Source organism: Muscardinus avellanarius (assembly GCF_963383645.1).
Source record: "Muscardinus avellanarius genome assembly, chromosome: 16".
NCBI lineage: Eukaryota > Metazoa > Chordata > Mammalia > Rodentia > Gliridae > Muscardinus > Muscardinus avellanarius.
The window spans coordinates 53741674-53769645 of NC_137802.1; the positions used below are offsets into that span (position 1 = coordinate 53741674).

The following is a 27972-nucleotide window of genomic DNA, read 5'->3' on the forward strand; positions in this document are numbered from 1 at the left end:
TTTATTTTATTTGGAAACAGGGTCTCACTAAGTTGCTGAAAGCCTAAGTAGCTGAGGCTGGCTTCAAACCCGTGTGATCTTCCTGTCTCAGCCTCCCAAGCGCGGGGATTACAAGTGTGCACCACCACACAGTTTCACAGATGGCTTTAAGTTCCCAGAACCAATGTGTCTGTATGTATTGTACTGGGGACTGAACCCAGGAACAGACCTATTTTATTTTGAAACAAGGCCAAAGTAGCAGAGGGTACCTGGGAATCTGCATTCCCATCTTTGCCTCCCAAGGACTGGGATTAAAGGAATGTGCCACTACACCTGGCTAAGCTCCTATACTCTGTGTTTGTTACTGGTGATTGAATCCAGGGTCATTTTATCTCTCAGCTACACCTCTAGCCTTTCTTTTATTTTCTTTGAAACAGGGCACTACTAAATTGCTGAGAGGCTAAGTTGCTGAGGCTGACTTTGAACATGTGACCCTCCTGTCTCAGGCTGGCTTTATTTCAGTATTGAGGATTGAACCCAGAGAATTCTACCTCTGAGCTACACCTCCAGCTCTATATTTATTTATTTTTGGTACTGGGGTTCCTGGAAGCCCTTCTACCTCTGGGCTACACTCCCAGACCTATTTTTACATTTTTATTTGGAAACAGGGTCTCCTAAGCCAGCGGGGCTGGCTTCAAACTTGCGCGATCCTGTCTCTGCCTCCCAAGCGCGGGGATTACAAGCGTGCGCCACCACGCCTGGCTATTTATTTTTTATTTATTTATATGGTACTGGAGATAGAACCCATGGGCATTCTACCTCTGAGCTACACCTCAGCCCCATTTTTTATTCTTTATTTTGAAACAGGGTTTCACTGAGTTGCAAAGGACCTCACCAAGTAGCTGAGGCTGCCCGTGAACCATGATTCTCCTGTCTTAGTCCCCCCAAATGCTGGGGATTACAAGTGTGTACCACCATGCCGGCTTCCTAGCCCTATTTTTTATTCTTTATTTATTTTTGGGGGGTTGGTAATAGGGGTGGAACTCTGGGGTTTTTCTACCTCCGGGCTATACTCCCAGATCTATTTTATATTTTATTTGGAAACAGGGTCTCACTAAGTTGCTGAGAGCCTCACTAAGTAGCTGAGGCTGATTTGAACCTGTGGAATCCTCCTGTCTCAGTCTCTCAAGCGTGGGGATTACAAGCGTGCGCCACCACGCCTGGCTTATTCTATATTTTTGAAACAGGGTCTCGCTAAGTTGCAGAGGGCCTCACTAAGTAGCTGGGGCTGCCTGCAAACCTGCAATAATCTTGTCTTTGCCACCCAAGTACTAGGATCACAAGCCTACACCACCACGCCTGGCTGTCCTTCTTAAGTTACACACTTTGAAGCCGGGCGTGGTGGCGCAACCTTGTAATCCCACCATTTGGGAGGCTGAGACAGGGAGATCGTGGTTCACGGACAGCCTCAGTTACTTAGTAAGGCCCTCCATAACTTAGACCCTGTTTCAAAATAAAGAATAAAAAATAGGACAGGGGACATAGCTCAGAGGTCAACTGCTCCTGGGTTCCATCCCCAGACCCCCCCCCAAAAAAAAAACACACTTTACAACCTATTTCTGCATGAGTTCTCAAGGTGTGAAAAGACAGGGTAAAGAGTAGGAAGCATAGAATCTAAAGGGAAAGGACAAATCAAACAAACATAACCTCCTCAGATTCCTTCTTCTGGGGCCTTTAAATTACGCACAAACCTCAGACATAAATGATGGTTAAAAAAATTTGGGTTTTATTGTTTTTGCTAAACAATACTAAAAAAAAAATTTTTTTTTTCATTTTGAAGGCAGGGCTTGAATTACTTAATTTTGATCCATTTATTTAATAAAAAAAAAAAAGGAAGGGGAGAGAGATCATGGCCAAAAAAAAAAAAAAAAAAAAGTTAATCCCCACCCCACCCAACGCTCTAGCCAGTCACATGAGCATCACCCAATCCCACCCAGTGTCTGATATTACATGGTAGCACATTGCCCCACGAGACCGCCCTGAAGGCCCAGGGGCAACAAGTGCTAGTTTCGGCTCTCAGCAGGTTATTCAAACCAGACAAACTGGTGGGCTAAAGTCCAGAAATTCTTTTCAGGTTTTCTGCCCATTGGCAGAGCAAATACAAACTATCATTAGCTTGTAAGATTTGGGGGGTGGGGGCAAGGCAGAAGAGCAGGTGGATGGTAAGAGAAGAGAAACTGGAGGTCACCCAAACTTTTCCTGGGCTAGAAGAGGCTCTCGATATAGATTAAAGAGAGGTCAGGGTACACAGATTCCAGGTTTCTTATTCTTAGAAAAGAACATCATCCCTGGAGGAGGAAGAGCGGAGTTGTGCTGTGCAAGGGTGTCTGCCTGCAGAGGCACAGGAGGAAGGGCAGCTGACTCGCCCATAGAGAGCAGCAAAGAGGTTCTTCTAGTACCATGAAGTAAAGAAAGGCAGAGGGAGAGTCCTGAGGTTGGGGCCAAATGTGAGACATACATATATAGTTAAGGACTGAAAAGCCGTCAGGAACCCTCAAAGCCAAATCCCATCTGCACACACTGGCTTTATAAAGTGCTGCAGAAGATTCTTGCTGTTAACTAAGTCAAGTTAGTTGTCTGGCTATGGGTGGTGGAAAGGGCAACACATTTTTATTTTCAGAGGAATGAGATGGGAAGATGAGGTGGCCATGATCTAGTAAAAAGAGACCTGCAAGAAGCAGAAAATATTTAGAGAACATTTTAATATATATTTTCATATATATATTTAAAGTTAAGAAAAATAAAACTAATTCAAGCCATGCCCTGTGCAAAAAAGAAAAAAAAAGTTACAGAAAAAAAAAAGAAAAATTTAAAGTGAGACTGCTGTCTGCTGCTGAGGTCTCAACTTAAGAATCACAGTCAGCTTGTTACTTTTATTTTGGAAGAAAAGATGTAAAAGTTTCTTTCAATCATTCAGAAGGCAAGTGTAGCCACTTATAAAAACAGAATGGCAGGACAGACTAGGAAAGGAAAGTCAGAAGTGAAAGGGTAGAGCAGGAAAGGACTTTTCAAAAATAAAATTAACAAGGTGACTGTTCAGAAGGGGGCTGTGACAAGGACATGGTGGACCGAAGTCTGTTAGTCAAGTAATGATTCAACTTGTAAATTATTCTCTTGTTCTTTTTTGTTGGGTGTTTTGTTTGTTCAAGTCTAGATTTGGAAACGCTGGCCCTTTGTTAACAAGAGCCAACAGGAAATATAGGATCCCTTCCCTCCCCCGGCCTGCCTCCGCTGAGGCCTCCACTGCGGCCTCCTTGGCTGGATGCTGAAGAGTCCTCCATGTGTGTGGACTCAGGATGACAGAGCAGCCTCCTTCTGTGGTTGTTGGGCTTGTGAACGCTGCAGTATCTTTTGGCTTTCCACATCTCTAAAATGTTTTTCAACCTGAAAGAGACCAGGAGAGTCCAGTCAGAAAGGAGGAGGAGAGGAAGCAACCCAGCCCCGGCTTCAACCGCCACACCCAGCTATCTGGCACAGATGATGCAGGCGCCTTTGCCCTCGCTGGTTACTGGCCTTCCCAACCACAGATGGGCAGGAGCCTCTTGTTTCAGGCACATTTTTAGCCATGTAGTTCAAATTGACTAAAAGAAGTTCAATCTATAAAATAAAGTATAAAATAAAATGAGAGGATCTCAAATTCTTACTTCTTTACAGAAGTACAGAATGAAAAAGTGGAGAGGAGGAGAATTATTAGTCTTACTATACTTGTTTATTTTTTTTATGTTTTTTTTGGTGGTACTGGGGTTCCTGGAAGCCCTTCTACCTCCGGGCTACACTCCCAGACTTATTTTATATTTTTGAAACAGGGTCTCTTACGCCAGCTCGGCTGGCTTCGAACCTGCGCAATCCTCCTGTCTCCGCCTCCCAAGCGCGGGGATTACAAGCGTGCGCCACCACTCCCGGTCTATACTTGTTTTCTGTGTGTGCATGGTACTGGGGATTCAGCCTCGGGGAACTCTACCTCCAAGCTATACCTCCAGTCTTATATTCTTATTCTGAAACAGGGTCTTGCTAAGTTGATGAGAGTCTCACTACATGCTGAGGCTGTCCCTGAACCTGCAATCCTTCTGTCTCTGCCTCCCAAGTATTATTAGGATTATAGGTATGTGCCACAATGCCCAGCTTATAATACTTTTTACTTTTTTGGGGAGGCTGTGACAGGATTGCAGGTCCACAGCCGGCCTCAACAACCCTCTGCAATTTAGTGAGACCCTGTTTCTAAATAAAAGAGGGAACAGAGTAGGGATGTGTCTCAGAGGTAGAATGCCCCCCGAGTTCCATCCCTAGTAACACACACACACACACACACACACACACACACACACACACACACCCCTACCTGTCTCCCAAGGGGGGGGGGGGTGAGAGAGAGAAGTGTTTTTTACAAACGCTATATAAAGCAATCTAGAAAGTAATATATGTAGGGTCAGAGAATCTAGTGACAACTGATTTACACGAACCAACCCTTCCTAGTTCCTAGAAAGTATCTGTAGCTGAGAAAAAGCCAACTCGGGATGAGAACTTCTCAGGGCTAAAGTAATGGGATGGCCAAGCCAACTCTAAAAAGCTGTGTGGCAAAGGAAATGGGGTGACCACTCATTTATCCACACTGCCCAGTGACTCCAACCCTGCAGGAGTGGCCGAGTCACTGCTGCAGACCCCATGGGTGCAGGGACATCAGGCAGGGCTACTAGAGAGGTGCCACAGTCGTAAAAGCACAATGTCCTGCTCTGCTGCTGGTACGTGAAGGCCAAGGGCCCTTTCTCTCCCTCAAGTTTTATGGCTCCTTTACTTACTATTTTGCGTACATGGCTCAGTGCACTCCCCTCCTTGCCTTTACAGTTTTCCACTTGATAGGGGGGTGTAATAACAACTTCTTCCATGACTACGATGTTTTTTTCTTGCCATTTACAGTCTTTTATGCTAGAAAAAGAAAGCAGGTGAAATGTTAGCTCCTGGAGACAGCCACACCTCCTCCCTGAAGAAGAACTAACTCCCGAGGCTCAGCCCAAGTTCCCAGTTTTCCACTCAGCCAACACTAGATGACAGCAGCCCAGAGAGAGGAGCCAAGAAGCATTCTCTGGGCACAGGTGACTAGGAAAGCAAGGAAACAGATACACACTTATCCTGAGGAAAACTCAGAACTGTTCTTTTAAGCATCAATGCCCTGGAGAACCATAAAAAATTTGGTGGGAGCCTGAACAGTCCAAACCAAATTCAGTTACAAATAAACAACTAGACTTGGGCCACTAGAGTCAATTTATTTAATAGCCTAGGGCAGAGGTTGCAATCATTTCTATCCAGGGTCAGATAGTAGCTATTTTAGGCTCTGCAGATGGGCTCTGTCACAACTACTAAATTCTGTCATTGTGATGTGCAAAAACATCCACTGAAGACACACAAGACACACACAAAGGAGCAGATCTGGTCCATGGTTGTAGTCTGCCCAGCCTTGGTCTAGGGAAAATTACCGCCTCCCGAAAATCATATTTATCTTACAATGAACTGAACTCTGCCTCCACTACCTACCATGGGAGCTATTCCTCCAATTGGCCCCTCTCAATTACCAGACATCTGGGCATTTGCCAGCCTGGGAAAACACATCCTAGATCACACTTGGGGAACCCTAGAGCAGATGATGTTACCAAGAGAGTTCCTTCACATACCTGTAAATGTTCAGATACACCATGGCCTCAAACAGCTCTGTGGTGCCAGCTGCCATCTGTGCACCAGACCCAGGGTGGTTAAATAGGTAACAGAAGGCAGGGGGGGAGAGGTGTCAAATGCTCAGCTTTCAACAGTTAGGGAAGCTGGTGGAGTCAAATGACTTTTGCTGTGACAAAATGTCTTTTAAGAGGTGGTAAGAAGGGTGCCCTCTGCTCTCCCCAATCCCCTATGTTCATCCCAAAGTATGGCTGGAAAGAGTGATACAGACAGAACTCTCCCTAATAAACCTGCAACAGCTTTTAGAGAAAGGTACAACAACAAAAATAAACAAGAAAGAAATCACAAGTTCTTCAGTATGGACCACCAAGTTTGGAAGGCACCTTTATAAGTGATCTAATCCAAAACTAAACTTTCTAGACATAGAACTGAAGCTCAGAGAAAATGATTTATTGTTATCACACTATCTCCTTTCTTTCTTTCTTTCTTTCGTACTGGGGGTGGAACCCAGAGGCTTTCTACCTCCGGGCTATACTCCCAGACCTTTTTTATATTTTATTTGGAAACAGGGTCTCACTAAGTTGCTGAGAGCCTCACTAAGTAGCTGAGGCTGGCTTCGAACCCATGTGATCCTCCTGTCTCAGCCTCCCAAGCGTGGGGATTACAAGCGTGCACCACCACGCCCGGCAAAAATCTTTTTATTTTTAATCACTTTTTTTTTGGGGGGTGGTACTTGGGGTTGAACCTAGAGGCTTTCTACCTCCCGGCTATACCCCAAGACCTATTTTATATTTTATTTGGAAACAGGGTATCAATATGTTGCTGAGAGCCTCACTAAGTAGCTGAGGCTGGCTTTGATCCTCCAGTCTCAGCCTCCCAAGCGCGGGGATTACAAGCCTGCGCCACCACGCCCTATTCTTCTGTTTGGAAAGAAGCAAACAAGTACCCCAAATGCTGGGGCATTGTAAATACATGCCCTAGCTTCTCTGGTACACTTGTTTTTTGAGGATGGAACCCAGGGGCTTTCTACCTCTGAGCTACACCACTGGTCCTATTTTTTGTTCTTTTTATTTTTTGAAAATAATAATCAGGGTCTCACTGATTTGTGAAGGGTCTTGCTAAGTAGCTGAGGCTGTCTGCAAACCAAGATCCTCCAGTCTCCACCTCCCGAATGTTAAAAGGTGCGCCATCACGCCCGGTTTCTGGTACACTTTTTTATTGGGTCTTTTTTTTTTTTTTTTTTTTGGTAGTACTGGGGTTCCTGGAAACCCTTCTATCTCCGGGCTATACTCCCAGACCTACTTTTATTAATTTGGAAACAGGGTCTCTTAAGCCAGCACGCCTGGCTTCGAACCTGCACGATCCTCCTGTCTCTGCCTCCCAAGCGCAGGGATTACAAGCGTGCGCCACCATGACTGGCTCTGGTACACTTTTAAGAAGACAACCACCTAGAATTCTGCTACTAATCAACACAGCCAGGTAACAACACCCCCCAGGACAAGGGACCCCTATGGTCCCCCAACTCACGTCTTGTGAATGGTCTGGAAGAGCTGCTGGCCCTCTAGGGAGACACCAGCACTGATTGCATAGGCCTGGCTCAGCTTCTCCTCCTTCTCCGTCCGTGCTTTGCTTGCAAGCTAGGATGGGGAGAAGAAAGAGACTCAGAAAAACATTCACCTTCATTCTTCCCAAACATCAGGACCTGAGCTGAGGAAATGTCAAAAGACTCAATTTTATCAGAGACCCAAAGTAAAACCAATAAAAACTTCCACAATAAAATACCCAAATAGTTGATTGCTGTGCTGGGAAGACATCCCTTCCATCTTATTCTTCCTGAGTGCCTCCCATGTATGCACTACACTAGGTTAGAGATATAGCCTGAAGGGTGATGGGGGAACTATAAATAACCATATAAACTATAAACAAGTAAACAAAAACATCAAAACATCAAACAGCGCTAGGGCTAGGAAGAAAATAAAGCAAAGTATGACTGAAGGTTGTGTGATGGGAAGTGATGGTCTGAGATAAAAGGCATACATTTTAAAGGAAAAAAAGAAGAATGTTTTATCAACTATGCTAAAAATCTCAGGCTGAGAAATGAAGGTGTACGACACACCTGCACAGACCAGAATCTGAGGTGGTCAGCTCTGCCACTGCTCACAAGTGGAGTCAGAACTCAAGTAAATGTCATCTTAATACAGCTGCTTCCATCTGAGCTGAGGCAATCCTGCTCTCCTCTTCACAAAAATGGGCTGAACTCTATATTGTGCCTATTTCTCCACTGCCCTCTGGTGGACCAATCACAAACTAACCAAAATAAATTCTAGTAAAATCAGTCTACTAAACATCTAAAGAATTCTTCCCAACATGGGTGGGTACCCTGCCAATCTATATTACCCAACCATACATAATTTGGTTGACAGAGACTCCAAAAGTACAAGCTTAGTGTGAGGCAAAACAAATGTGTTGTAAAGGCAGTTAAAACAAATGAAAGAGGCGGCATGGTGACACACACTTGTAATCTCAGTGCTTGGGAGGCAGAGACAGGAGGATCACAGGTTCGTGGCCAGCTTCTGCTATTATGAGACCCTCTGGAACTTTGTGAGACCCTGTTTCAAAATAAAGGATAAAAAAAAAGGATCTGGGCATGGTGATGCATGCTTGTAATCCCAGCATTTGGGAGGCAGAGACAGGAGGATCGCGCAGGTTCGAAGTCAGCCGCGCGTGCTGGCTTAGGAGACCCTGTTTCCAAAATAAAAACGTAAAAATAGGTCTGGGAGTGTAGCCCGGAGATAGTAGGGCTTCCAGGAACCCCAGTATCACCAAAAACAAAACAAAACAAAATAAAGAATAAAAAGTAGGGCTGGGGGCCAGGCATGGTGGCGCACTTTGTAATCCCAGCATTCGGGTGGCTGAGACCTGAGGATTGCAGTTTGCAGACAGCCTCAGCTACTTAGTGAGGCCCTCTGCAACTCAGTGAGACCCAGTTTCAAAATAAAGAATAAAAAATTGGGCAGGGGGTGTAGCTCGGAGGTCAAATGCCTCTGGGTTCCAGCCCGAGACCCGCAAAAAAATAAAAAAATAAATAAAATAAAAAAATAAAAAAAAATAAAAAGTATGGCTGGGGGTGTAGCACGGAGGTAGACCACCCCTGGGTTACATCCCCAGTACAGCAAAAAAAAAAAAAAAAAAAAGGGAGGGGGGATAGGGGTATAGCTCAGAGTAGAATGCCCCTGGGTTCAATCCCTAGTACCCCCCCCCCACACACACACAGAAAAAGAAAAAATAGCAGATAATGTATCTGAAAGGCAAAGGAGTGACTTGGAAAATTTTTTCAGCCCCATGAACAGTTGAGGATAATACCACTATAGCACACTAAACACACATGCACAAACAGGCACAAAGAATCACCCTTCCCCAGGCATCAGGTCCTTAAAAACAAAGAAGGTTCACACCCCCAGCACGTTACAAAAGTTCCTAGAGGCTTAGAATTCTCAAATACTTATTTTCTGCTTTTATAGGAAACCTTCAAACAATAAACTAGCTGAGTACAGAGGTACATATCTGTAATCCTAGTACTCAGGAGGCTTTGACAGGAGAATGCAAGTTTGAGAACAGACTCAGCAACTTAGAACTTCAGCAATTTTGCAAAACCCTGTTTCAAAATAAAAAAATAATACAGGTGTGGTGGCGCACTTTGTAATCACAGCATTTATGAGGCTGAAACAGGAGGATCACGGTTCATGGACCGCCTCAGCTACATAGTGAGGCCTCTGCAACTCAGTGAGACCCTGTTTCAAAATAAAAAATAAAGCCAGACATGGTGGCACATGATTGTAATCCCCACGCTTGGGAGGCTGGGACAGAAGGATTGCACAGGTTCGAAGCCAACCTCAGCTACTTAGTAAGGCTCTCAGAAAATTAGTGAGACCCTGTTTCCAAATAGGGCTGGGAGCATTGCCCGGAAGTAGAATGCCCCTGGGTTCTATCCCCAATACCACCTAAATAAATAAATAAATAAAATTAAAATAAAGAATAAAAAATAGGGCTGGTGTGTAGCTCGGAAGGAGGCTGAGACAGGAGGATCACAGTTCCCTGACAGCCTCAGCTACTACTGAGTGAGGCCCTTTGCAACTCAGTGAGACCTTGTTTCAAAATAAAGAATAAAAAAAAGGGGCCGGGTGTGGTGGCACACACTTGTAATCCCAGCGCTTGGGAGGCTGAGACAGGAGGATTGCATGGGTTTGAAGCCAGCCTCAGCTACTTAGTGAGGCTCTCAGCAACTTAGTGAGACCCTGTTTCCAAAAAAAATATAAAATAGGTCTGGGAGAGGGGGGTGGGGGGCGTGGTGGCATACACTTGTAATCCCAGCATTTGGGAGGCTGAGACTGGAGGATCGCGGTTCACGGACAACCTCAGCTACTTTAGTGAGGCCCTCTGCAACTCAGTGAGACCCGGTTTCAAAATAAAGAATAAAAAATTGGGCAGGGGGTGTAGCTTGGAGGTCAAATGCCTCTGGGTTCTATCCCCAGACCTGCAAAAAAAAAAAAAAAAGGTCTGGGAGTATAGCCTGGAAGTAGAAAGTCCCTGGGTTCTATCCCTAGTACCACCACCCCCAAAAAATATATATACATACATACATACATACATACATACATACATACATACAGCTGGGGGTACAGCTCAGAGGCATACTGTCCCTGGGTTCCATCCCCAGTATCACAAAAAGAATAAAAAAATAAAAAGGACTGTTGGTGTAACTCAAAGGTAAAATGCCCCCGGGTTCAGTCCCCAGTACCAAAAAACAAAAAACCCATAAACAAAGAAACAAACAAAATAACCCATAAACAAAGCAAAGTGTTTTAATTCTTTGTTAGTAAAATGAAGTACTTTAATATTTGGGCTTAAGCTGGGCATGGTGGTGCACACTTGTGATCTCAGTTCTTGGGAGGATGAGACAGGAGGATCATAGGTTTGCAGCCAGCCTCAGCTACTTAATGAGGCCCTTTGCAAGTTAGTCAGACCCTGTTTCAAAATAAAGAATGAAATATAGGGCTGGGGGTATAGCCCAGAGGTAGAATGCCCCAGAGTGCAATCCCCAGTAACACACAAAACACACACACACACACACACACACACTTTGGTTTGCTATAAAATGAAAAGAAAACTTCACCTGGGTTATACACAACTAGGTAGTCTCATCCTTGTCATCCTGTCTAAATTTCAAAACTGTCTGAGGAAGGGAATGTGGAGGCAGAAGGGCTAGCTCATACTAACATTCTAGCGGGGGAAAGGGGTGTAGCTTGGAGGCAAAAGCTCCTGGATTAAGTCCCCATTCACACACACACCCAGGAGTGGCGCACACTTGTGATCCCAGTACTTGGGAGGCTGAAAGAGAAGGACCACAGGTTTGTGGCCAGCCTCAGCTACTTAGTGAGGCCCTTTGCAACTCAGTAAGACCGTGGTTCAAAATAAAGAATAAAAAATAGGGCTGGGGGTATAGCTGGTAGGTAGAATGTCCCTGGGTTCAGTAATCCCCAGTAACACCACCAAAAAAAAAAAAAAAAAAAGAAGGAAGGAAGGAAGGAAGGAAGGAAGGAAGGAAGGAGTATAGCTCAGAGGTAGACTGTCCCTGGGTTCATGGCCAGTATTGGGGATGGGGGTTGAGAAACAAGGCAAAACTGCAGTGATTGAAGCCAGAGTTCACCTGGCCTCTAGAACATGGGCAGGCAGATACAATGACAGCACATGAATCATCTTCCTTGCCTCACTGCCATTCTGACTCCATCAAGCTATACCTGACAGCACTCTGAGCAGTGGCAATCCCAAATGTAAAGCACTCGGTTTCTATGAAAAGAGAACTGCTGCTAATGTGTTCTGTATTTGTGTGGTGCTAAAGATTGAACCCAGGGCCTCATACATGCTAGGAGAGTGCTCTTCAATCGAACTATGTCCCCACCTCTGATGGCACATTTTGTGTGTGTGGTACTGGGGGTGGAACCCAGGGGCTTTTCCTTTTTTTTTTTTCTTTTTATTGCATGTCTGGGGATGGAACCCAGGGACATTTGACCTCCAAGCTACACCTTCTGCCCTATTCTTTATTTTTGAAACAGGGTCTAAGTTACAGAGGGCCTCACTAAGTAGCTGAGGCTGTCCACAAACCTCAATCCTTAGCCTCCGGAATGCTGGGATTACAAGTGTTCACCACCACCCCGGTGCCCCAGGGGCTTTTCTACCTTCAGCCTATACTCCCAGACCTATTTTATATTTTATTTGGAAACAGGGTCTAAGTTGCTGAGAGCCTAAGCAGCCGAGGCTCCAGTCTCAGCCTCCCAAGTGTTGGGATTACAAATGTGTGCCACCACACCCGAATTTGATAGTACTTTTTTTTCTTTTTTGAGGGTCTGGGGATGGAACCCAGGGGCATTTGACCTCTGAGCTACAACCCCTACCCGATTTTTTATTCTTTATTTTGAAACAGGGTCTCACTGAGTTGCAAAGGGCCTCACTAAGTAGCTGAGGCTGTCCGCGAACCGCGATCCTCCAGTCTCAGCCTCCCAAATGCTGGGGTTACAAGTGTGTGCCACCAAGCCCGGCTTGATGGTACATTTTTAACGAACAATAATAAATTGCTACTGGTACCAAGAAAACCCTGGTAACAGGAGTAGTTTTCTTGAGTCTTGCTTTCTTAACAATGCTTTAGAAAATTTCAAGTCTCTAAGGAAAAAAGGAAATGTTGGAGGGCAGCAGAGCATCCTGAAAGTAGCTAGTGCTCAGACAGGTGTTCATCTCATGAACATGAACTCGTGTGTGTGTGTGTGTGTGTGTGTGTGTGTGTGTGTGTGGTGTCAGTTACTGGGGACTGAACCTAAAGGCAGGCATTCTACCTCTGAGCTACACCCTCAGACCCATTTTATAGCTTATTTTTAAACAGAGTCTCACTAAGCTACAAAGGGCCTTGCTAAGTTTCAGAGGCTGGCTACAAACCTGAGATCCTATCTCAGCCTCCCAAGTACTAGAACTACAGGTGGGTGGGACATGCCTAGCTAAAGTCGCAATCCTTTAAAAAAGAAAGATTTTCCCCAGAAAAACAAAACCATCTCCCAGTGCTGGGTCATACAGAGTGGCTTCTCTCTTTTTTTTTTTTTTTTTTTTTTTGGTGGTACTGGGGGTGGAACCCAGGGGCTTCTCTACCTCCGGGCTATGCTCCCAGACCTATTTTATACTTTATTTGGAAACAGGGTCTCACTAAGTTGCCGAGGCTGGTTTTGAACCTGTGCGATCCTTCTGTCTCAGCCTCCCAAGCGCTGGGATTACAAGCGTGCGCCACCACGCCCGGCTACAGAGCTGCTTCTATAAAGCTTGTGGTAACTAGTAAAATTTCCTTGCCACCCAACACAGTAGCTTAAAAAAAACATCATTCTATTCAGTCAGAGAAGAGATGGCTCAGGAACCCAAGCATCTATGCAGAATTGTTTTAAGAATGAAACTGACAGGCTGGGTGTGGTGGTACACGCTTGTAATCCCAGCATTCAAGAGGTGGAGACCGGAGGATCGCAGTTTGCAGACAGCCTCAGCTACTGAGTGGGGCCCTCCACAATTCAGTGAGACCTTGTTTCAAAAATAAAAAGACTAGCTGGGTGTGGGGTGTGGTGGCGCACAGTATTAATCCCAGCATTCGGGAGGCCGAGAGCGGAGGATCACAGTTCGCGGACAGCCTGAGCTACTTAGTGAGGCCCTCTGCAACTTAGCAAGACCCTGTTTCAAAATAAAGAATAAAATATAGGGCAGGGGGTATAACTTGGAGGTAAAATGCCCCTGGGTTCCATCCCCAGACCTGCAAAATAATAAAAAAATAAAATAAAAAGATTAAAAAATAGGGCTGGGGGTGTAGCCTAAAGCATCTATGGGTTTTATTCCTAGCACCAAAAGAAAAAAAGAAAAAAAAAAAAAGTAAAAGAAAAAAGAACCAGGCGTGTTGGTGCACGCTTGTAATCCCCACTCTTGGGAGGTGGAGACAGGAGGATTGCACAGGTTCGAAGCCAGCCGGGCTGGCTTAAGAGACCCTGTTTCCAAATAAAAAATATAAAAATAGGTCTGAGATTGTAGCCCAGAGGTAGAAGGGTTTCCAGGAACCCTAGTACCACACACACACACAAAAATAATAATAATAAAAAAAATAAAACCACACCCCTTGCCGGGCGTGGTTGCTCACGCTTGTAATCCCCGCGCTTGGGAGGCAGAGACAGGAGGATCAGACAGGTTCGAAGCCAGCCGCGCGCTGGCTTAGGAGACCCTGTTTCCAAATAAAAAATATAAAAAATAGGTCTGTGAGTGTAGCCCGGAGGTAGAAGGGCTTCCAGGAACCCCAGTACCACCAAAAAACAAAACACACCCCTCTCCCCTAACACCAGTTACGCAATCTCCCCTGAAAGCAAAGGAAAATGGACTAGGTGATTCTCCATTTGAACTCCAGTGCAAGGGCACCTGAAGTCAGCAGAAATGAATGTGAGGTGGCTCTAGTTCCCCCGCCCCCCTTTTTAAGGCAAAGCTTAGGATTGGATCCAGAACCTCCCACTCAGTAGGCAAGAATTCTACCGCTGAACTGCAGCCCCTGGCTATATTCCATAGTCCAAATATCCTCAACTACTCACCTCTACCTGTACCTGCAATTAAGCTTTAGGAATCTAGACCTGAAACCTTCAGCTTTCATTTTATAGGTTATATTTTCATGGCAACCTGAAAGATGCTTCAACCTGACATTCAGCTACAGCTTCTACTACGAAGTTGTACAAATGGGATAAATTTATTTTCCTTTCCCTTCCTTCCATACTAGAGATTGTATCCAACAGCATTCTACCTCTGTGCAATACCCTCAGCCCTTTTTATTTTGAAACATGGTCTAAGTTGGTCTAAGTCGCTAAAGTCTCACTAAGTTGCTGAGGCTGGCCTTGAATCTGCAACCCTCCTGTCTAGACATGTGCTATGGGATAAATTTCTCCTACGAAGACACTATCAATTAGCACTGGTAACTGGGGGACTGTTCCCACAAAAAAAATTTAGAAATGTTTCCTCTCCTCAAAATTGGGAGTTAGAAGCCAGATGTAGTGGCATACACTTGTAATCCCAGTCCTTGGGAGGCTAAAACAGGATGGAAGGATCATGGCCAGCCTCAGCTACTCAGTGAGGATACTCTGCAGCTTAGTGAAACCTTGTTTCAAAATAAAGAATAAAAATACAGCTGTCTAAACTGGGCATAATGGTGCACCCTAGTAATCCCACAATTTGGGAGGCTGAGACTGGGGGACCCAGTTGCTGAAAACCTCAGGTACTAATTAGCAAGGCCCTCTGCAACTGGGACTGTAGCTCATAGGTAGACTGCCCCTGGGTTTCATCTACAGTGCGACACACACACACACACACACACACACACACACACACACACACACAGAAAGAAAGAAAAGAAAAGGAAGAAAAGAAAATTGGAAGTTAGAAGAGGAAGTTGATTATCTTAACCCTCTTTTTTAGGCACAAAAATTCATGCAGAGCCTGGCAGGGTGGTACATGCTTATAATCCCAGTACTTGGGAGGCTGAGACAGGAGGATCGCAAGTTTGCAGCCAGCTTCAAGTTAGTAATACCCTTTGCAAGTTAGCAAGACCCTATTTAAAAAAAAAAAAATGCCAGGTGTAGTGGTACACACTTGTAATCTCAGTACTTGGGAGACTGAAACAGGAGGATCACAGGTCCAAAGACACCTTCATCAAGTAGTGAGACTCTCATGAACCCAGTGAGACCCTGTTGTTTTTTTTTTTTTTGGTGGTACTAAGGGTGGAACCCAGAGGCCTTCTACCTCCGGGCTATACTCCCAGCCCTATTTTGTATTTTGTTTGGAAACAGGGTCTCACTGAGTTGCTGAGAGCTTCACTAAGTAGTTGAGGCTGGCTCCGAACCTGCGCAATCCTCCTGTCTCAGCCTCCCAAGCGCAGGGATTACAAGCATGTACCACCATGCCCAGCATGAGACCCTGTTTAAAAATAAAAATAAAATAGGGCTGGGAGTGTAGGTTGGAGATAGAATAACTCTGGATTCAATCCCCAGTATCACACACGCAAAAAAAAAAAAAAAAAAAAAAAAAAAAAAAAAAAAAAAAAAAAAAAAACACACACACACACAAACATAAAAACTCATCCAGAACATGGATATGCCTTCTTTTTTAGAGCAAATGATTATTACTCTACATTAGCTAGCTACTACAAAATCTAAATTTTTCTACATTTTAAAAATAAATCGCTGCGTAAAAATAAGTATTAGCTGCATACCTATAAATGATCCACTTATTCTAGGATTATTAAGATTTTGGTTATTAGGGCCGGGCTTAGTGGCACACACTTGTAATCCTAGTAACTTGAGAGCTGAGACAGGAGGATCGAAAGTTCACAGCCAGCCTCAGCTACTTAGGCCCTCTGCAACTTAGTGAGACCCTGTTTCAAAATAAATAATAAAGCCGGGCGTGGTGGCGCACGCTTGTAATCCCAGCATTCAGGAGGCTGAAACCAGAGGATTGTGGTTCGCGGACAGCCTCAGCTACTTAGTGAGGCCCTCTGCAACTTAGACCCTGTTTCAAAATAAAGAATAAAAATAGGGCAGGGGATGTGGTTCGGAGGTCAAATGCCTCTGGGTTCCATCCCCAGACCTTCAAAAAAAAAAAAAATAATAATAATAATAATAATAGGGCTGGGGGGATGTTGCTCAGAGGTAGAATGCCCCTGGGTTCAATCCCCAGTACCACAAAAACAAACAAGAACAAAAAAAGATTATGATTATTAGCCAGGTGTGGTGGTACATACCTAGAATCCCAGTACTTGGCAGTCTGAGATAGGAGGATCATAGGTTTGAAGCCAACTTCATATAGTAAGCAAGACCCTGTTTCTAAATTAAAAAAAAAAAAAAATCTGGGTGTGGTGGCACACACTTATAATCCCAGCATTTGGGAGGCTGAGACGGGAGGATCACGGTTCATGATAGCCGCAGCTACTTAGTGAGACCCTGTTTCAAAATAAAGAATAAAAAATAGGACAGGGGGCACAGCTCAGAAGTCAAATGCCCCTGAGTTCCATCCCTAGACCTGCAAAAAAAAAAAAAAAAAACCCGGACTGGGGTATATCATAGAGGTAGAATGTTCTTGAGTTCAGTACCACGCATCACCACAAAAAATAAGTAAGTAACTATATATGGTTACTGTCAGAATGCCAGAGAGAAAAAGCAAGGGTACTAGGTAGTAAAGTATAGGAAGTATCTTTTAGGTTTGAGAGGGTCTTATATAAGAATTATACTTAAAATAATTTTTTTTGGTGGTACTTGGGGTGGAATCCAGAGGCTTTCTACCTCTGGGCTATTCTCCCAGACCTATTTTATATTTTATTTGGAAACAGGATCTCACTAAGTTGCTGAGAACCTCACTAAATACCTGAGGCTGGCTTTGAACCTGTGCGATCCTCCTGTCTCAGCCTCCCCAGCACGGGGATTACAAGCGTGTACCACCACGCCTGGCAGAATTATACTTTTTTATATTCAATGACTCTCACCCATAGTATCCTCATTTTCAGAGCAAACATGCAAGGTGGTGGCCTTGCTACCAATCAAAACTGAAGCACTAATAATTAGCACCTCAAAAAACAAAAGGCACCGAGTTTAAGAACAGACTGGGTCCAGGCAAACCAAGACACATAAACCTACAAGTGCATATGGCTAGGTGCATGTGGCTCAACTGAACGACTGCCCAGGACAACCTGCACTTACCTGCCTCCCCTTTCATTTTGTATGACTCCATGTGAAAACAGTCACTCCTTGTCTACTAACCAGTGCTTCCTCCAGGGCCATTTTATATATAGCACCTTGATGTGGGCAAAGGAGAAAAGCACATGAACTTGATACCAAAGCATGTCAATAGCAAAAGGCTTCTACTCATGCCTGCTGCTGAGTAACACTTAAGTGTGTGACTTAATGAACACCAAGGGCACACATCTCTTGGTACACTTGGTGATATAGAGGGGAAGAGGAAGGAGCCAAAAGGACAACAAACTCCAGCAATAAACACTTCATCTTGTTATGTAGTCACCAGCTGAGACCATCTTCTTTCCACACACCCAGATCAGGAAGGCACAGGTGCTGTGGGGAATCCAGAGGGATTCCTACTGCTAGCATTTAACAGGTTGTGACAGCTGACATAACAAGGGAAGCAGAGTAGTGAGAGGAACCTGCTGGCTGTGACCTACTGACTCCAATGAGCCACTCTCAGCTTATCTTCTTTGTGTATTTGGGTCTTCTAACCAGCTGTCCTCGCAGAGGGGTTAGAAAGCCCTGCAGCTGTTGCCCTGAAATGCCAGTGCTTCCTGCAAACCAGCAGAAATCAAGGGTGGCTAAGAACTGTCATCCAAAAGAATTTTGTTCCTAGCCTTTCAGTTTGAAGGTAGACTCTTGAAAGCCCTCATTCTTAGCTAGCAACAATAATTCTTCCAATTATCAATATATACCTGAAGTCTTCCTGTTACCTAGTTTAAAGTTCTTGCCTAAAAATTTCCAATAAAATATTGTTCCAAGTCAGGTGTGCTGGCTCACACTTGTAATCCTGCTACTTGGGAAGCTAAGGCAGGAGGATTGCAGGTTCATGGCCAGCCTCAGCAACTTAAGTGAGATCCCTAGGGCTAGGGGGTGTAGCTCAGAGGACAAATGCCCCTGGATTCAACCCCCAGCACCTCAAAAAAAATGAAACAAACAAAAAACAACACTGAATCAAACAGGGAAATGGCAGAGTCAAATATGTTTGGCAGTGAACACTAAATTTCTAATAAGAGCCAACTTGGTTCAGTGAGTACTCACACCATGCTACATACCAAACTACATAATTTATATATATTAAACACTTAATCATCGAAAAACTCCCATAAAAGAGAGACTAAAATTACTCCCACTTGATAGATGGAGAAAGTAAGGTAAAGCTGTTAAGAAATTACCCAAGTTGCCAGGAGCAGTGGTGCACACCTTTCAGTACTTGGGAGAGTAATATCAAAGGATTGTAGGTTTGAGGCCAGTCTTAGTAATGTTGTGGAAAGGTTTCAAAATTAAAAAATAAAAAAGGCTGGGGCCGCCGGGCATTGAGGTGCACACGCTTATAATCCCAGCATTCGGGAGGCTGAGACCAGAGGATTGTGGTTCGCGGACAGCCTCAGCTACTTAGCGAGGCTCTCTGCAATTAGTGAGACCCTGTTTCAAAATAAAGAATAAAAAATAGGGAGCCGAGCGTGGTGGCACACCCTTGTATCCCAGCATTCGGGAGGCTGAGACCAGAGGATTGCAGTTCGCCGACAGCCTCAGCTACTTAGTGAGGCCTTCTGCAATTCAGTGAGACCTGGTTTCAAAATAAAGAATAAAAAATAGGGTTCCATCCTCAGACCTGTTTAAAAAAAAAAAAATGCTGGGGATGTAGCAGGTAGAAACTCCTGGTTCAACCCCTAGAAACAAAAGAAAAAAAAATTGCCCAAGTTTACCAAGTCACTAGTGGTAGAATCTAGATTTGAACCCAGACAGTCTGATTTCAAAACATGCATTGTGTGTGTATACGTGCATGCTTGTATGTGTTTGTGTGTGTGTTGTTTCTAGGGATTAAACTCATGAGCATTCTACCTCCAAGCTATATTCCTAGCCCTATTTTATTTACTTATTTATTTTTGGTGGTGGTGGTACTGGGGTTCCTAGAAACCCTTCTACTTCCAGGCTACACTCCCAGACCTATTCTATACTTTTTTTTATTTGGAAACTGGGTCTCTTAAACCAGCGCAGCTGACTTCGAACCTGCACAGTCCTCCTGTCTCCGCCTCCCAAGCGCGGGGATTACAAGCGTGTGCCACCAAGCCTGGCCCTATTTTATTTTTTATGTGAAAACAGGGTCTTTCTAATTTGCTGAAAGCCTGGTTAATTTGCTGAAGATGGCTTTGAATCTGCGATCTTCCTGTCTCAGCCTCCCAAATACTGGGATTACAGGCATGTGTCACTATGCCCGACTCAGAGCATGTTTTTATTTTGTTTGTTTTCGTACTGGAAATTGAACCCAGAGACAATTCTACCTCTTAGCCACATCTCTAGACTCATTTTTTTTCTTATTTGGAAACAGGGTCTCACTAAATTAGAGGCTATTCTTGAACCTGCAATCCTCCAGTGTCAGCGTCCGAGGTACTATGATTACAAGTGTGCGCCACTACACCTGGCTGAAGCATGTATTCTTAACAGCCAGCTAAAAGTGTATTTTCTTAATTATTATACGACATTTACCAGTTTCACCTATAAAAGTATAAATTATTGTTGAAAATATTTAGAAATTATTTTTTCTTTTCTGATCGTAGAGACCAAACTTATGGTATTGTCAATGCAATGCAAGCACTTTGCCACTGAGCTACATTCTAGCCTGAAAGCAATTAAAAAAATTTTCTTTTTTTAGGTCTGGGGATGGAACCCAGGGGCATTCGACCTCCCGACCTCCGAGCTACATCCCCCCTGCCCTATTTTTTATTCTTTATTTTAAAACAGGGTCTTACTAAGTTGCAGAGAGCCTAAGTAGCCGAGGCTGTTGGTGAACTGCGATCCTAAGGTCTCAGACTACCAAATGCTGGGATTACATGCTTGCGCCACCATGCCTGGCTCTGAAAATATTTTTAAGAAGGAAAATATAGCCAGACACAGTGGCACATGCCTGTAGTGCCACCTAATTAGAAGGCTGAGGCAAGATAATCACTTGAAGCTGGGGCTGCTAAGGCTAATGCAGAAAAATCACAAGTTTGAGGTCAGCCTCAACAACTTAGTAAGACCCTATTTCAAAATAAAAGAATAAAATCAGACCAGGGTTGTAGCTTGGAGATAGAATGCTCTTGGGTTTAATCCCCAGTACCACACTAAATAATTAATAAATGGAGTTGGAAGGTGTAGCTTACTGGTAGATCACCCTCGGGCCCAATCACTAGTACCATACACACACAAAGAATCACTTAAGCCCAGGATTTTGAGACCAGCTTTGATTGGCAATAAAGAAATCCCATCAGTTAAGCATGGTGGCACAGAAGGATCACAGGTTCGAGGATAGCCTCAGCAACTAATGAGACTCTCATCAACCTAGCAAGACCCAGTTTCAAATTAAAACAAATAAGCTGGGAGTGGTGACGCATGCTTGTAATCCCAGCATTTGGGAGGCTGAGAGAGAGATTGGTTAGGGACAGCCTCAGCTACTTAGCAAGGCTCTCCATAACTTAATGAGACACTGTTTCCAAAAAAAAGTATAAAATAAGTCTGGGAGTATAGCCCAGAGGTAGAAAAGCCCCTGGGTTCCACCCCCAGTAAAACACACACACACACACACACACACACACACACACACACACACACACACACACACAAGAAAAGAGAAACTCAGTGAGACTGTTTCTAAATACAAAAAATTAAAAATAGGGCTGGGGGTATAGCTCAAAGGTAGATGCTCCTGCCTTCCATCCCCATTACTACAAAAGAAATAAAAATAAAATAAAATAAAATAAGATAAGATAAATAAAAATGAGAGCTAGATGTGGTGGTGTACGCTTATAATCCCAGTACTTGGGAGGCTGAAATAGGAGGATCTCAGGTTATCAGTCAGCCTCAGCTACTTAGTAAAACCCCCCACAATTAAGTGAGACTCTATTTCAAAAATAAAAGGTTCAATCACTAAGCCAAGCAAGGGAAGGAGGGACGGGGAGGGAATGGGGTGGGAACTGGGTAGGGGTTAAATCAGCGATGTGTACATGTTTGTACACACAAGTTTTTTACCCCAATATGATGTTTGAATATAAAGTACTAATAAAAAAATTTTAAAAATAAAAATAAAAAAATAACATACAGATGAAAAAAATAAAAATAAAAAACCAAAAAATAGGGAAAAATTTTAAAAAATTAAAAAATAAAAGGTAAGCCGGGCATGGTGGCGCACACTTGTAATCCCCGCGCTTGGGAGGCTGAGACAGGAGGATCACGCAGGTTTGAAGCCAGCCTCAGCTACTCAGTGAGGCTCTCAGCAACTTAGTGAGACCCTGTTTCCAATAAAATATAAAATGGGTCTGGGAGTATAGCTCGGAGATAGAAAACCTCTGGGTTCCACCCCCAGTACCACCAAAAACTAATAATAAAATAAATAAATAAATAAATAAATGGTAAAAAATAATGCTGGGAGCCAGGTGTGGTGGCACATACTTGTATTCTCAGTACTTCAGAGGCTGAGACAGGAGGATCTGGGTTCGGCTTGGGGGGGGGCAGCCTCAGCTACTTATTGAGGCCCTTTGCAACTTAGTGAGACCCTGTTTCAAAATAGAGAATAAAAAATTGGGCTGGGAGCTGGGTATGGTGGTACACTCATGGTAAACCTAGCATTTGGAAGGCTGAGACATGAGGATCGTGGTTTGTGAATAGCCTCAGCTACTTAGGCTCTTTGCAACTCAATTAGACCCTGTTTCAAAATAAAGAGTTAAAAATAGGGCTTGGGGTGTAACTTGGAGGGAAATGCCCCAGGGTTCAATCCCCAGTAAGGCAAAAAATAATAATAAATAAATATATAAAATAAAAATAAATAAGAAAAAGGTCCCTGGGTAGGACATGGTGGCTCACACATTGTAACCTCAGTACTTGGGAGGCTGAGAAAGAAGGATTACAGATTCAAGATCAGTCTCAGGAACTTAAGAGAAACCTTTCAAAAATTAAAAAGAGAAAGCCAGGCGTGGTAGTGCACACTTGTAATCCCAGCATTTGGGAGGCTGAGACAGGAGGATCGCAGGTTAGGACAGCCTCAGCTACTTAGTGAGGCCCTTTGCAACTCAATCCCCAGTACTGAATAAAAAAAAAATTACAAAAGGGCTGGTGGTGTGGTTCAGAGGTAGAATACCACCCCTAGGTTCAATTCCCAGTACCAAAAAAAAAAAAGACACCATGACACACGCCCAGCTTCATGGCCAGACTCAGCAACTTAGCAAGATCCGCCTCAACTTAGAGCCTATTTCAAAAATAAAAACGGGCTTGGGATGTAGCTCAGAGGCAGAATGCTTCTGGATTCAGTTCCCATACACAAGGCGGGGTGGGGGTGTGTGTGTCACAGGGACACTTAAAAAAAACCAGATTCTGTGTGGAAAGCATTTCAGGCCAGTAAGAGTAAATATATTCCCCAGATTCATTATTCCCTGCTGTTCCAAGACTAGAGAAAGGTTAAGTCAAAGCAAGTCTCTTATACTTAAATGTCTATTATGTTGAGTGTTTAGCTATGAGGAAAAAACCTGCAAATCCAGAAGGCCACACTTTTGCCCCAAACACCAGGTTTCTACAAGACACTTGGAAAATACATACTACAGAACCAGATTCAAATCACAGTCAATATACATTTTAGGTAGTTTTACCTTCAACCTAGTTTAAAACAAAAGCTAGATGTCAGCAGTCAACATTTTTCTTTCTTTTTTTTTTTTTAGCGGTACTAGTATTCCTGGAAGCCCTTCTACTTATAAAAGTATAAAATAGGTCTGGGCTACACTCCCAGACCTATTTTATACTTTTTTTTATTTGGAAACAGGGTCTCTTTAGCCAGCGCGGCTGGCTTCGAACCTGCGTGATCCTCCTGTCTCTGCCTCCCAAGCGCGGAGATTACAAGCGTGCGCCACCACGCCCGGCAACATTTTTCTTAAACATAATTATGTCACTAAACACTCTTCATAGTCACAATAGACAACTATACTTCTTAGGAACCAACAGAATAATTTCCTAGTCCTGATACCCAGAAATTAAGTACCGCTGTCAAACCTACCATGTGGTACTGCCAGAGAGAAAATAGGCTAGGATGCAAACTGAAAGTTGACTTCCACAATTTGTGAGAACAAATGCTCAAATTAGTCATTTCAAAGCAAAGCCATTGAGGATGTTCTATGATGGGATCAAAATGGCGCCTGGTGAGCTATACGCACTGTACAAATACTAGCTATTACTATCATAACATTATTATTAGCATAGAAGTGATGGCCTGTGGGTCATCTCAGAAAAATCCATATAATCCAACACTCATATGGCTTTTATTTTTTCTTTAACATTTTATTACATACAGTAAAGGTATACATGTTACAAAAAAACATATAGATAAGCCGGGCATGGTGGCTCACACTTGTAATCCCAACATTTGGGAGGTTGAGACAGGAGGATGGCAATTCTCAGACAGCCTCAGCAACTATTTAGTGAGGCCCTTTGCAACTCAGTGAGACCCTATTTCAAAATAAATAAGAAAACAGGGCTGGGGGCAGAGCTCGGAGGTAGAATGCCCCTGTATTCCATTCCCAGTACCGCAAAAATAAATAAATAAAATAAAATAAAATATAAAGAACCCAACAGCCAATCCAACTACTGGGAAAAAAACCAGAAATTCCAGCTGAACATCCTACTATTGATCAGGTACATGAATCAAACAAGATATAAAATCTGTTTTGGCACATGATCTGCTCAACATTTGTATACTGAAACCCATCCTAAAGGGCTATTGTTGGGAGTTCAGTAAGATACACGTGTAAGGCCCCCAATGTCAATACTACCATTCACCACCAAAAACATAAGTATGGCCGGGTGTGGGGTGCACACTTGTAATCCCCGCGCTTGGGAGGCAGAGCCAGGAGGATCGCGCTGGTTCGAAGCCAGCCTCGCTGGCTTAAGAGTCCCTATTTCCAAATAAAAAAATATAAAATAGGTCTGGGAGTGTAGCCCGGAGGTAGAAGGGTTTCCAGGAATCCTAGTACCACCAAAAAAACAAAAAACAAAAACCTAAGTATGTGAGGTGATGCATATGTTGATTAGCTTGACTTAACCACTCCACAATGTATACCACATTAAAAATGTAACAGACAAGCCAGGCATGGCAGCCTATGCTTGTAATTCCAGCATTTAGAAGGCTGAGATGGGAGGATCATGGTTAATGTCCAGCCTCAGGTACTTAGCAAGGCCCTTTGCAACTCAGTGAGATGCTGTTTCAAAGTAAAGAATAAAAAAAAAAATTAGGTCTGAGGGTGTAGCTCAGAGGTAGAATGTCCCTGGGTTCTATCCCCAGTACCGTAGGAAAAAAAAAAAGTGACAGCATTAGTGGTATAGTCCGGATAATAGCAGCTTTCTGGCATAGCTCTGGGCATGTGGTTCTGCATTGCTCTTTATTCTTTTTTGCAGTACTGGGGATGGAACCCAGGGGCATTCTACCTCCATGCTACACCCCAAACCCTATCTTTTATTCTTTATTTCCATTTATTTATTTATTTATTTATTTATTTATTTATTTAGTGCTGGGGATGAAACCCAGGGGCATTTTATCTCCGAGTGATACCTCCAGCCCTATTTCGTATTCTTTATTTTGAAACAGGATCTCACTGAGTTGCAAAGGGCCTCACTAAGTTGCTGAGGCTGTCTGCAAACGGCAATTCTCCTGTCTCAGCCTCCCAAGTACTGGGATTACAGGCGTGTGTCACCACACTCAGCTCTCCAACCCTTTTTAAATTTTGAGACAGTCTAATTTGCACAGGCTATCCTCAAACTTGCAGTCATCCTCAGCCTGCCAAGCAGATGGGATTACAGGTATGTGTCACAATATCCAGCCTTGGGCCCTGGGCAGTTGTTGACCCAACTTTGTGGTGTAGCTTTGGGAAATTGTTCCTACAGAGAAAACCCTGCTAGAATATAAGCTCCCCAAGGAGAGGAACCTTTGTCTGTTTTGATCACTAATGTATCTCCTAAGAAACCCAGTGTCCAGCACATAATACGTGCTCAATAAATATCTTATTGAATAAGCTAAAAGAAACATAATGTATACCTTAAGTGTATGTTTTTTTTGTTTGGGGGGGTTATTTGGTGGTGTTTAGAGTCTGAATCCAGGGCATTCTACCTCAAAGCTACATCCTCGCCCCATTACTTTTTTTGTGTGTGTGGTACTGGAGATGGAACCCAGGGGCATTCTACCTCCAAGTTACACTCCCAGCCCTATTTTTTAATTCTGTATTTTGAAACAGGGTCTCACTGAGTTGCAAAGGGCCTCCCTAAGTAGTAGCTGAGGCTATCCACAAACTGCGATCCTTCTGTCTCAGCCTCCCAAATGCTGGAATTACAGGCATGCATCACCATGTCTGGCTACTTTTTTATTTTTAAAAAGGGCCTCATCCGGGATCGGAGCCTGCCGAGGGGTTAGGCCAGTGCCGGGGCCAGCAGCCAGCATCGGAGCCTTCCGTGAAGCAAGGCCGCAACTGAGGCCTCCGAGGCCTGGATCGGAGCCTGCCAAGGGGTTAGGCCGATGCCGGGGCCATCGGCTAGCATCGGAAAATGCCGTGAGGAAGGCCGGTGCTGGGGCCTCCGAGGCCGGGATCGGAGCCAGCTGAGGGGTTAGGCCAGTGTCGGGGCCAGCAAGACCAGAATCGGAGCCTCCCACGAGGCAAGGCCGCTGCTTGAGCCAGCAAGGTCTGGATCAGTCCACCGGGTAGCCAGGCCACAACTGGGGCCGTCAAGAGTGGGATCGGTATTTGCAACGCGGCATGCACAGAGAAATATCGCAGAAAATTAAAACCAGATGCTTCCCCTAATCAGCAATAACTAGGAGGAAAGGGGCAACAGGAAGTGGTCGAGCTATAGAAAGGGCCCTATAGTGAAGCAATTAAGGTGACCAATCACAGGGTATGGAATTAGGGAGGATGAAGCCTCTTTAAAAAGCAGGAGGGCCGGGCGTGGTGGCGCACGCTTGTAATCCCCGCGCTTGGGAGGCAGAGACAGGAGGATCGCGCAGGTTCGAAGCCAGCCGCGCGTGCTGGCTTAGGAGACCCTGTTTCCAAATAAAAAAATGTAAAAATAGGTCTGGGAGTGTAGCCCGGAGATAGAAGGGCTTCCAGGAACCCCAGTACCACCAAAAAAAAAAAAAAAAAAAAAAGCAGGAGGTACATAAATATATGTATCAATTTAGTGAAATCCTGTTTCAAAATAAAGAATAAAAAATAGGGCTGAGGGTGTAGCTAGGGGTAGAATGCCCCTGCGTTCAATCCCAGTACCGCAAAAAGGAAAAAGAAAAAAAAAAAAAAAAAAAGACTAAAAAATTTAAAAATAGGGCTGGGGGAATAGCTCAGAGAAAAAATGCCCCTGGGTTCCATCCTCAGGTAAGCCAGACCTGGTGGCCAATGCTTATAATCCCAGCATTTGGGAGGCTGAGACAGAAAGATCATGGTTCATGGACAGCCCCAGCTTTAATGAGGCCCTTTGCAGGTAAGTAAGACCCTGTTTCAAAATAAATAAAAAATTGGGTTGGGGGTGTAGCTCGGAGGTAGAATGCCCCTGGGTCCATCCCCAGTACCAAAAAAAAAAAAAAAAAGTACTCTACTTCAAGCTGAGTTAAATGGCACATGCCTATAATCCCAGTACTTGGAAGGCTGAGACAGAAAGATTGCAGGTTGGCCAGGCATGGTGGCGCACGCTTGTAAACCCAGTATCTGGGAGGCTGAGACAAGAGGATCGCCGTTCTTGGACAACCTCGGCTACTTACTTAGTGAGGCCCTTTGCAACTCAGTGAGATCCTGTTTCAAAATAAAGAATAAAAATAAGGCTGGGGGTATAGTTCAGAAGTAGAATGCCCCTGGGTTCCATCCACAGTACCGCAAAAACAAAACAAATCATAAAAAAAAAAAAAAATGAATAAACCAGATGTGGTGACACACGCTTGTAATCCCAGCATTTGGGAGGCTGAGACAGGAAGATCGCAGTTCAGAGGCAGCCTCAGCTACTACTTAGTGAGGCCCTTTGTATCTCAGTGAGACCCTCTTTCAAAGTAAGGAATAAAAATAGGGCTAGGGGTATAGCTCGAATGTTGAATGCCCCTAGGTTCTGTCTCCAGTACCGAAAAGAAAAAAGAAAAGAAAAAGAAAAAAAAAGAGGTGGGCCAGGAGCAGTGGCACACACAATCCCAGTACCTGGGAGGCTGAGACAGATTAAATGTTCAAGGACAGCCTTTCCAATTTATTGAGACCCTGTGACAACTTAGCAAGACCCCATTTCAAAATAAAAAATAAAATGCGCTGCAGGTTTAGCTCAGAGATAGAATGCCACTGAATATAATCCCCAGTACCACAAAAAATAAAAACGATGAACTTTTCATGCTACTCTAGCAACATGTAAATAGCTACACAGATTAGCTATTTTCTGTTAACTGCCAGCA

At 44.0% G+C, this 27972-nt stretch overlaps 1 protein-coding gene across 3 annotated transcripts in view; it reads right to left on the bottom strand.

The window, feature by feature from the left end:
* Positions 1-3330: 3330 nt before the first annotated feature.
* The window catches only part of LSM12 (LSM12 homolog), a gene marked incomplete at both ends in the record, with an annotated part of 34455 nt that continues 9813 nt past the window's right edge, over positions 3331-27972 (bottom strand). For 2 of the 3 annotated variants that reach the window (XM_080713319.1, XM_080713318.1), the window contains 3 exons: positions 3331-3423; positions 4836-4962; positions 7231-7340. In XM_080713319.1, the coding sequence (XP_080569445.1) occupies positions 3331-3423; positions 4836-4962; positions 7231-7340 (330 nt within the window). Of the gene's footprint in view, positions 3424-4835; positions 5029-7230; positions 7341-27972 lie in introns of all 3 variants that reach the window. The other variant, XM_080713317.1, reaches the window with a different exon arrangement.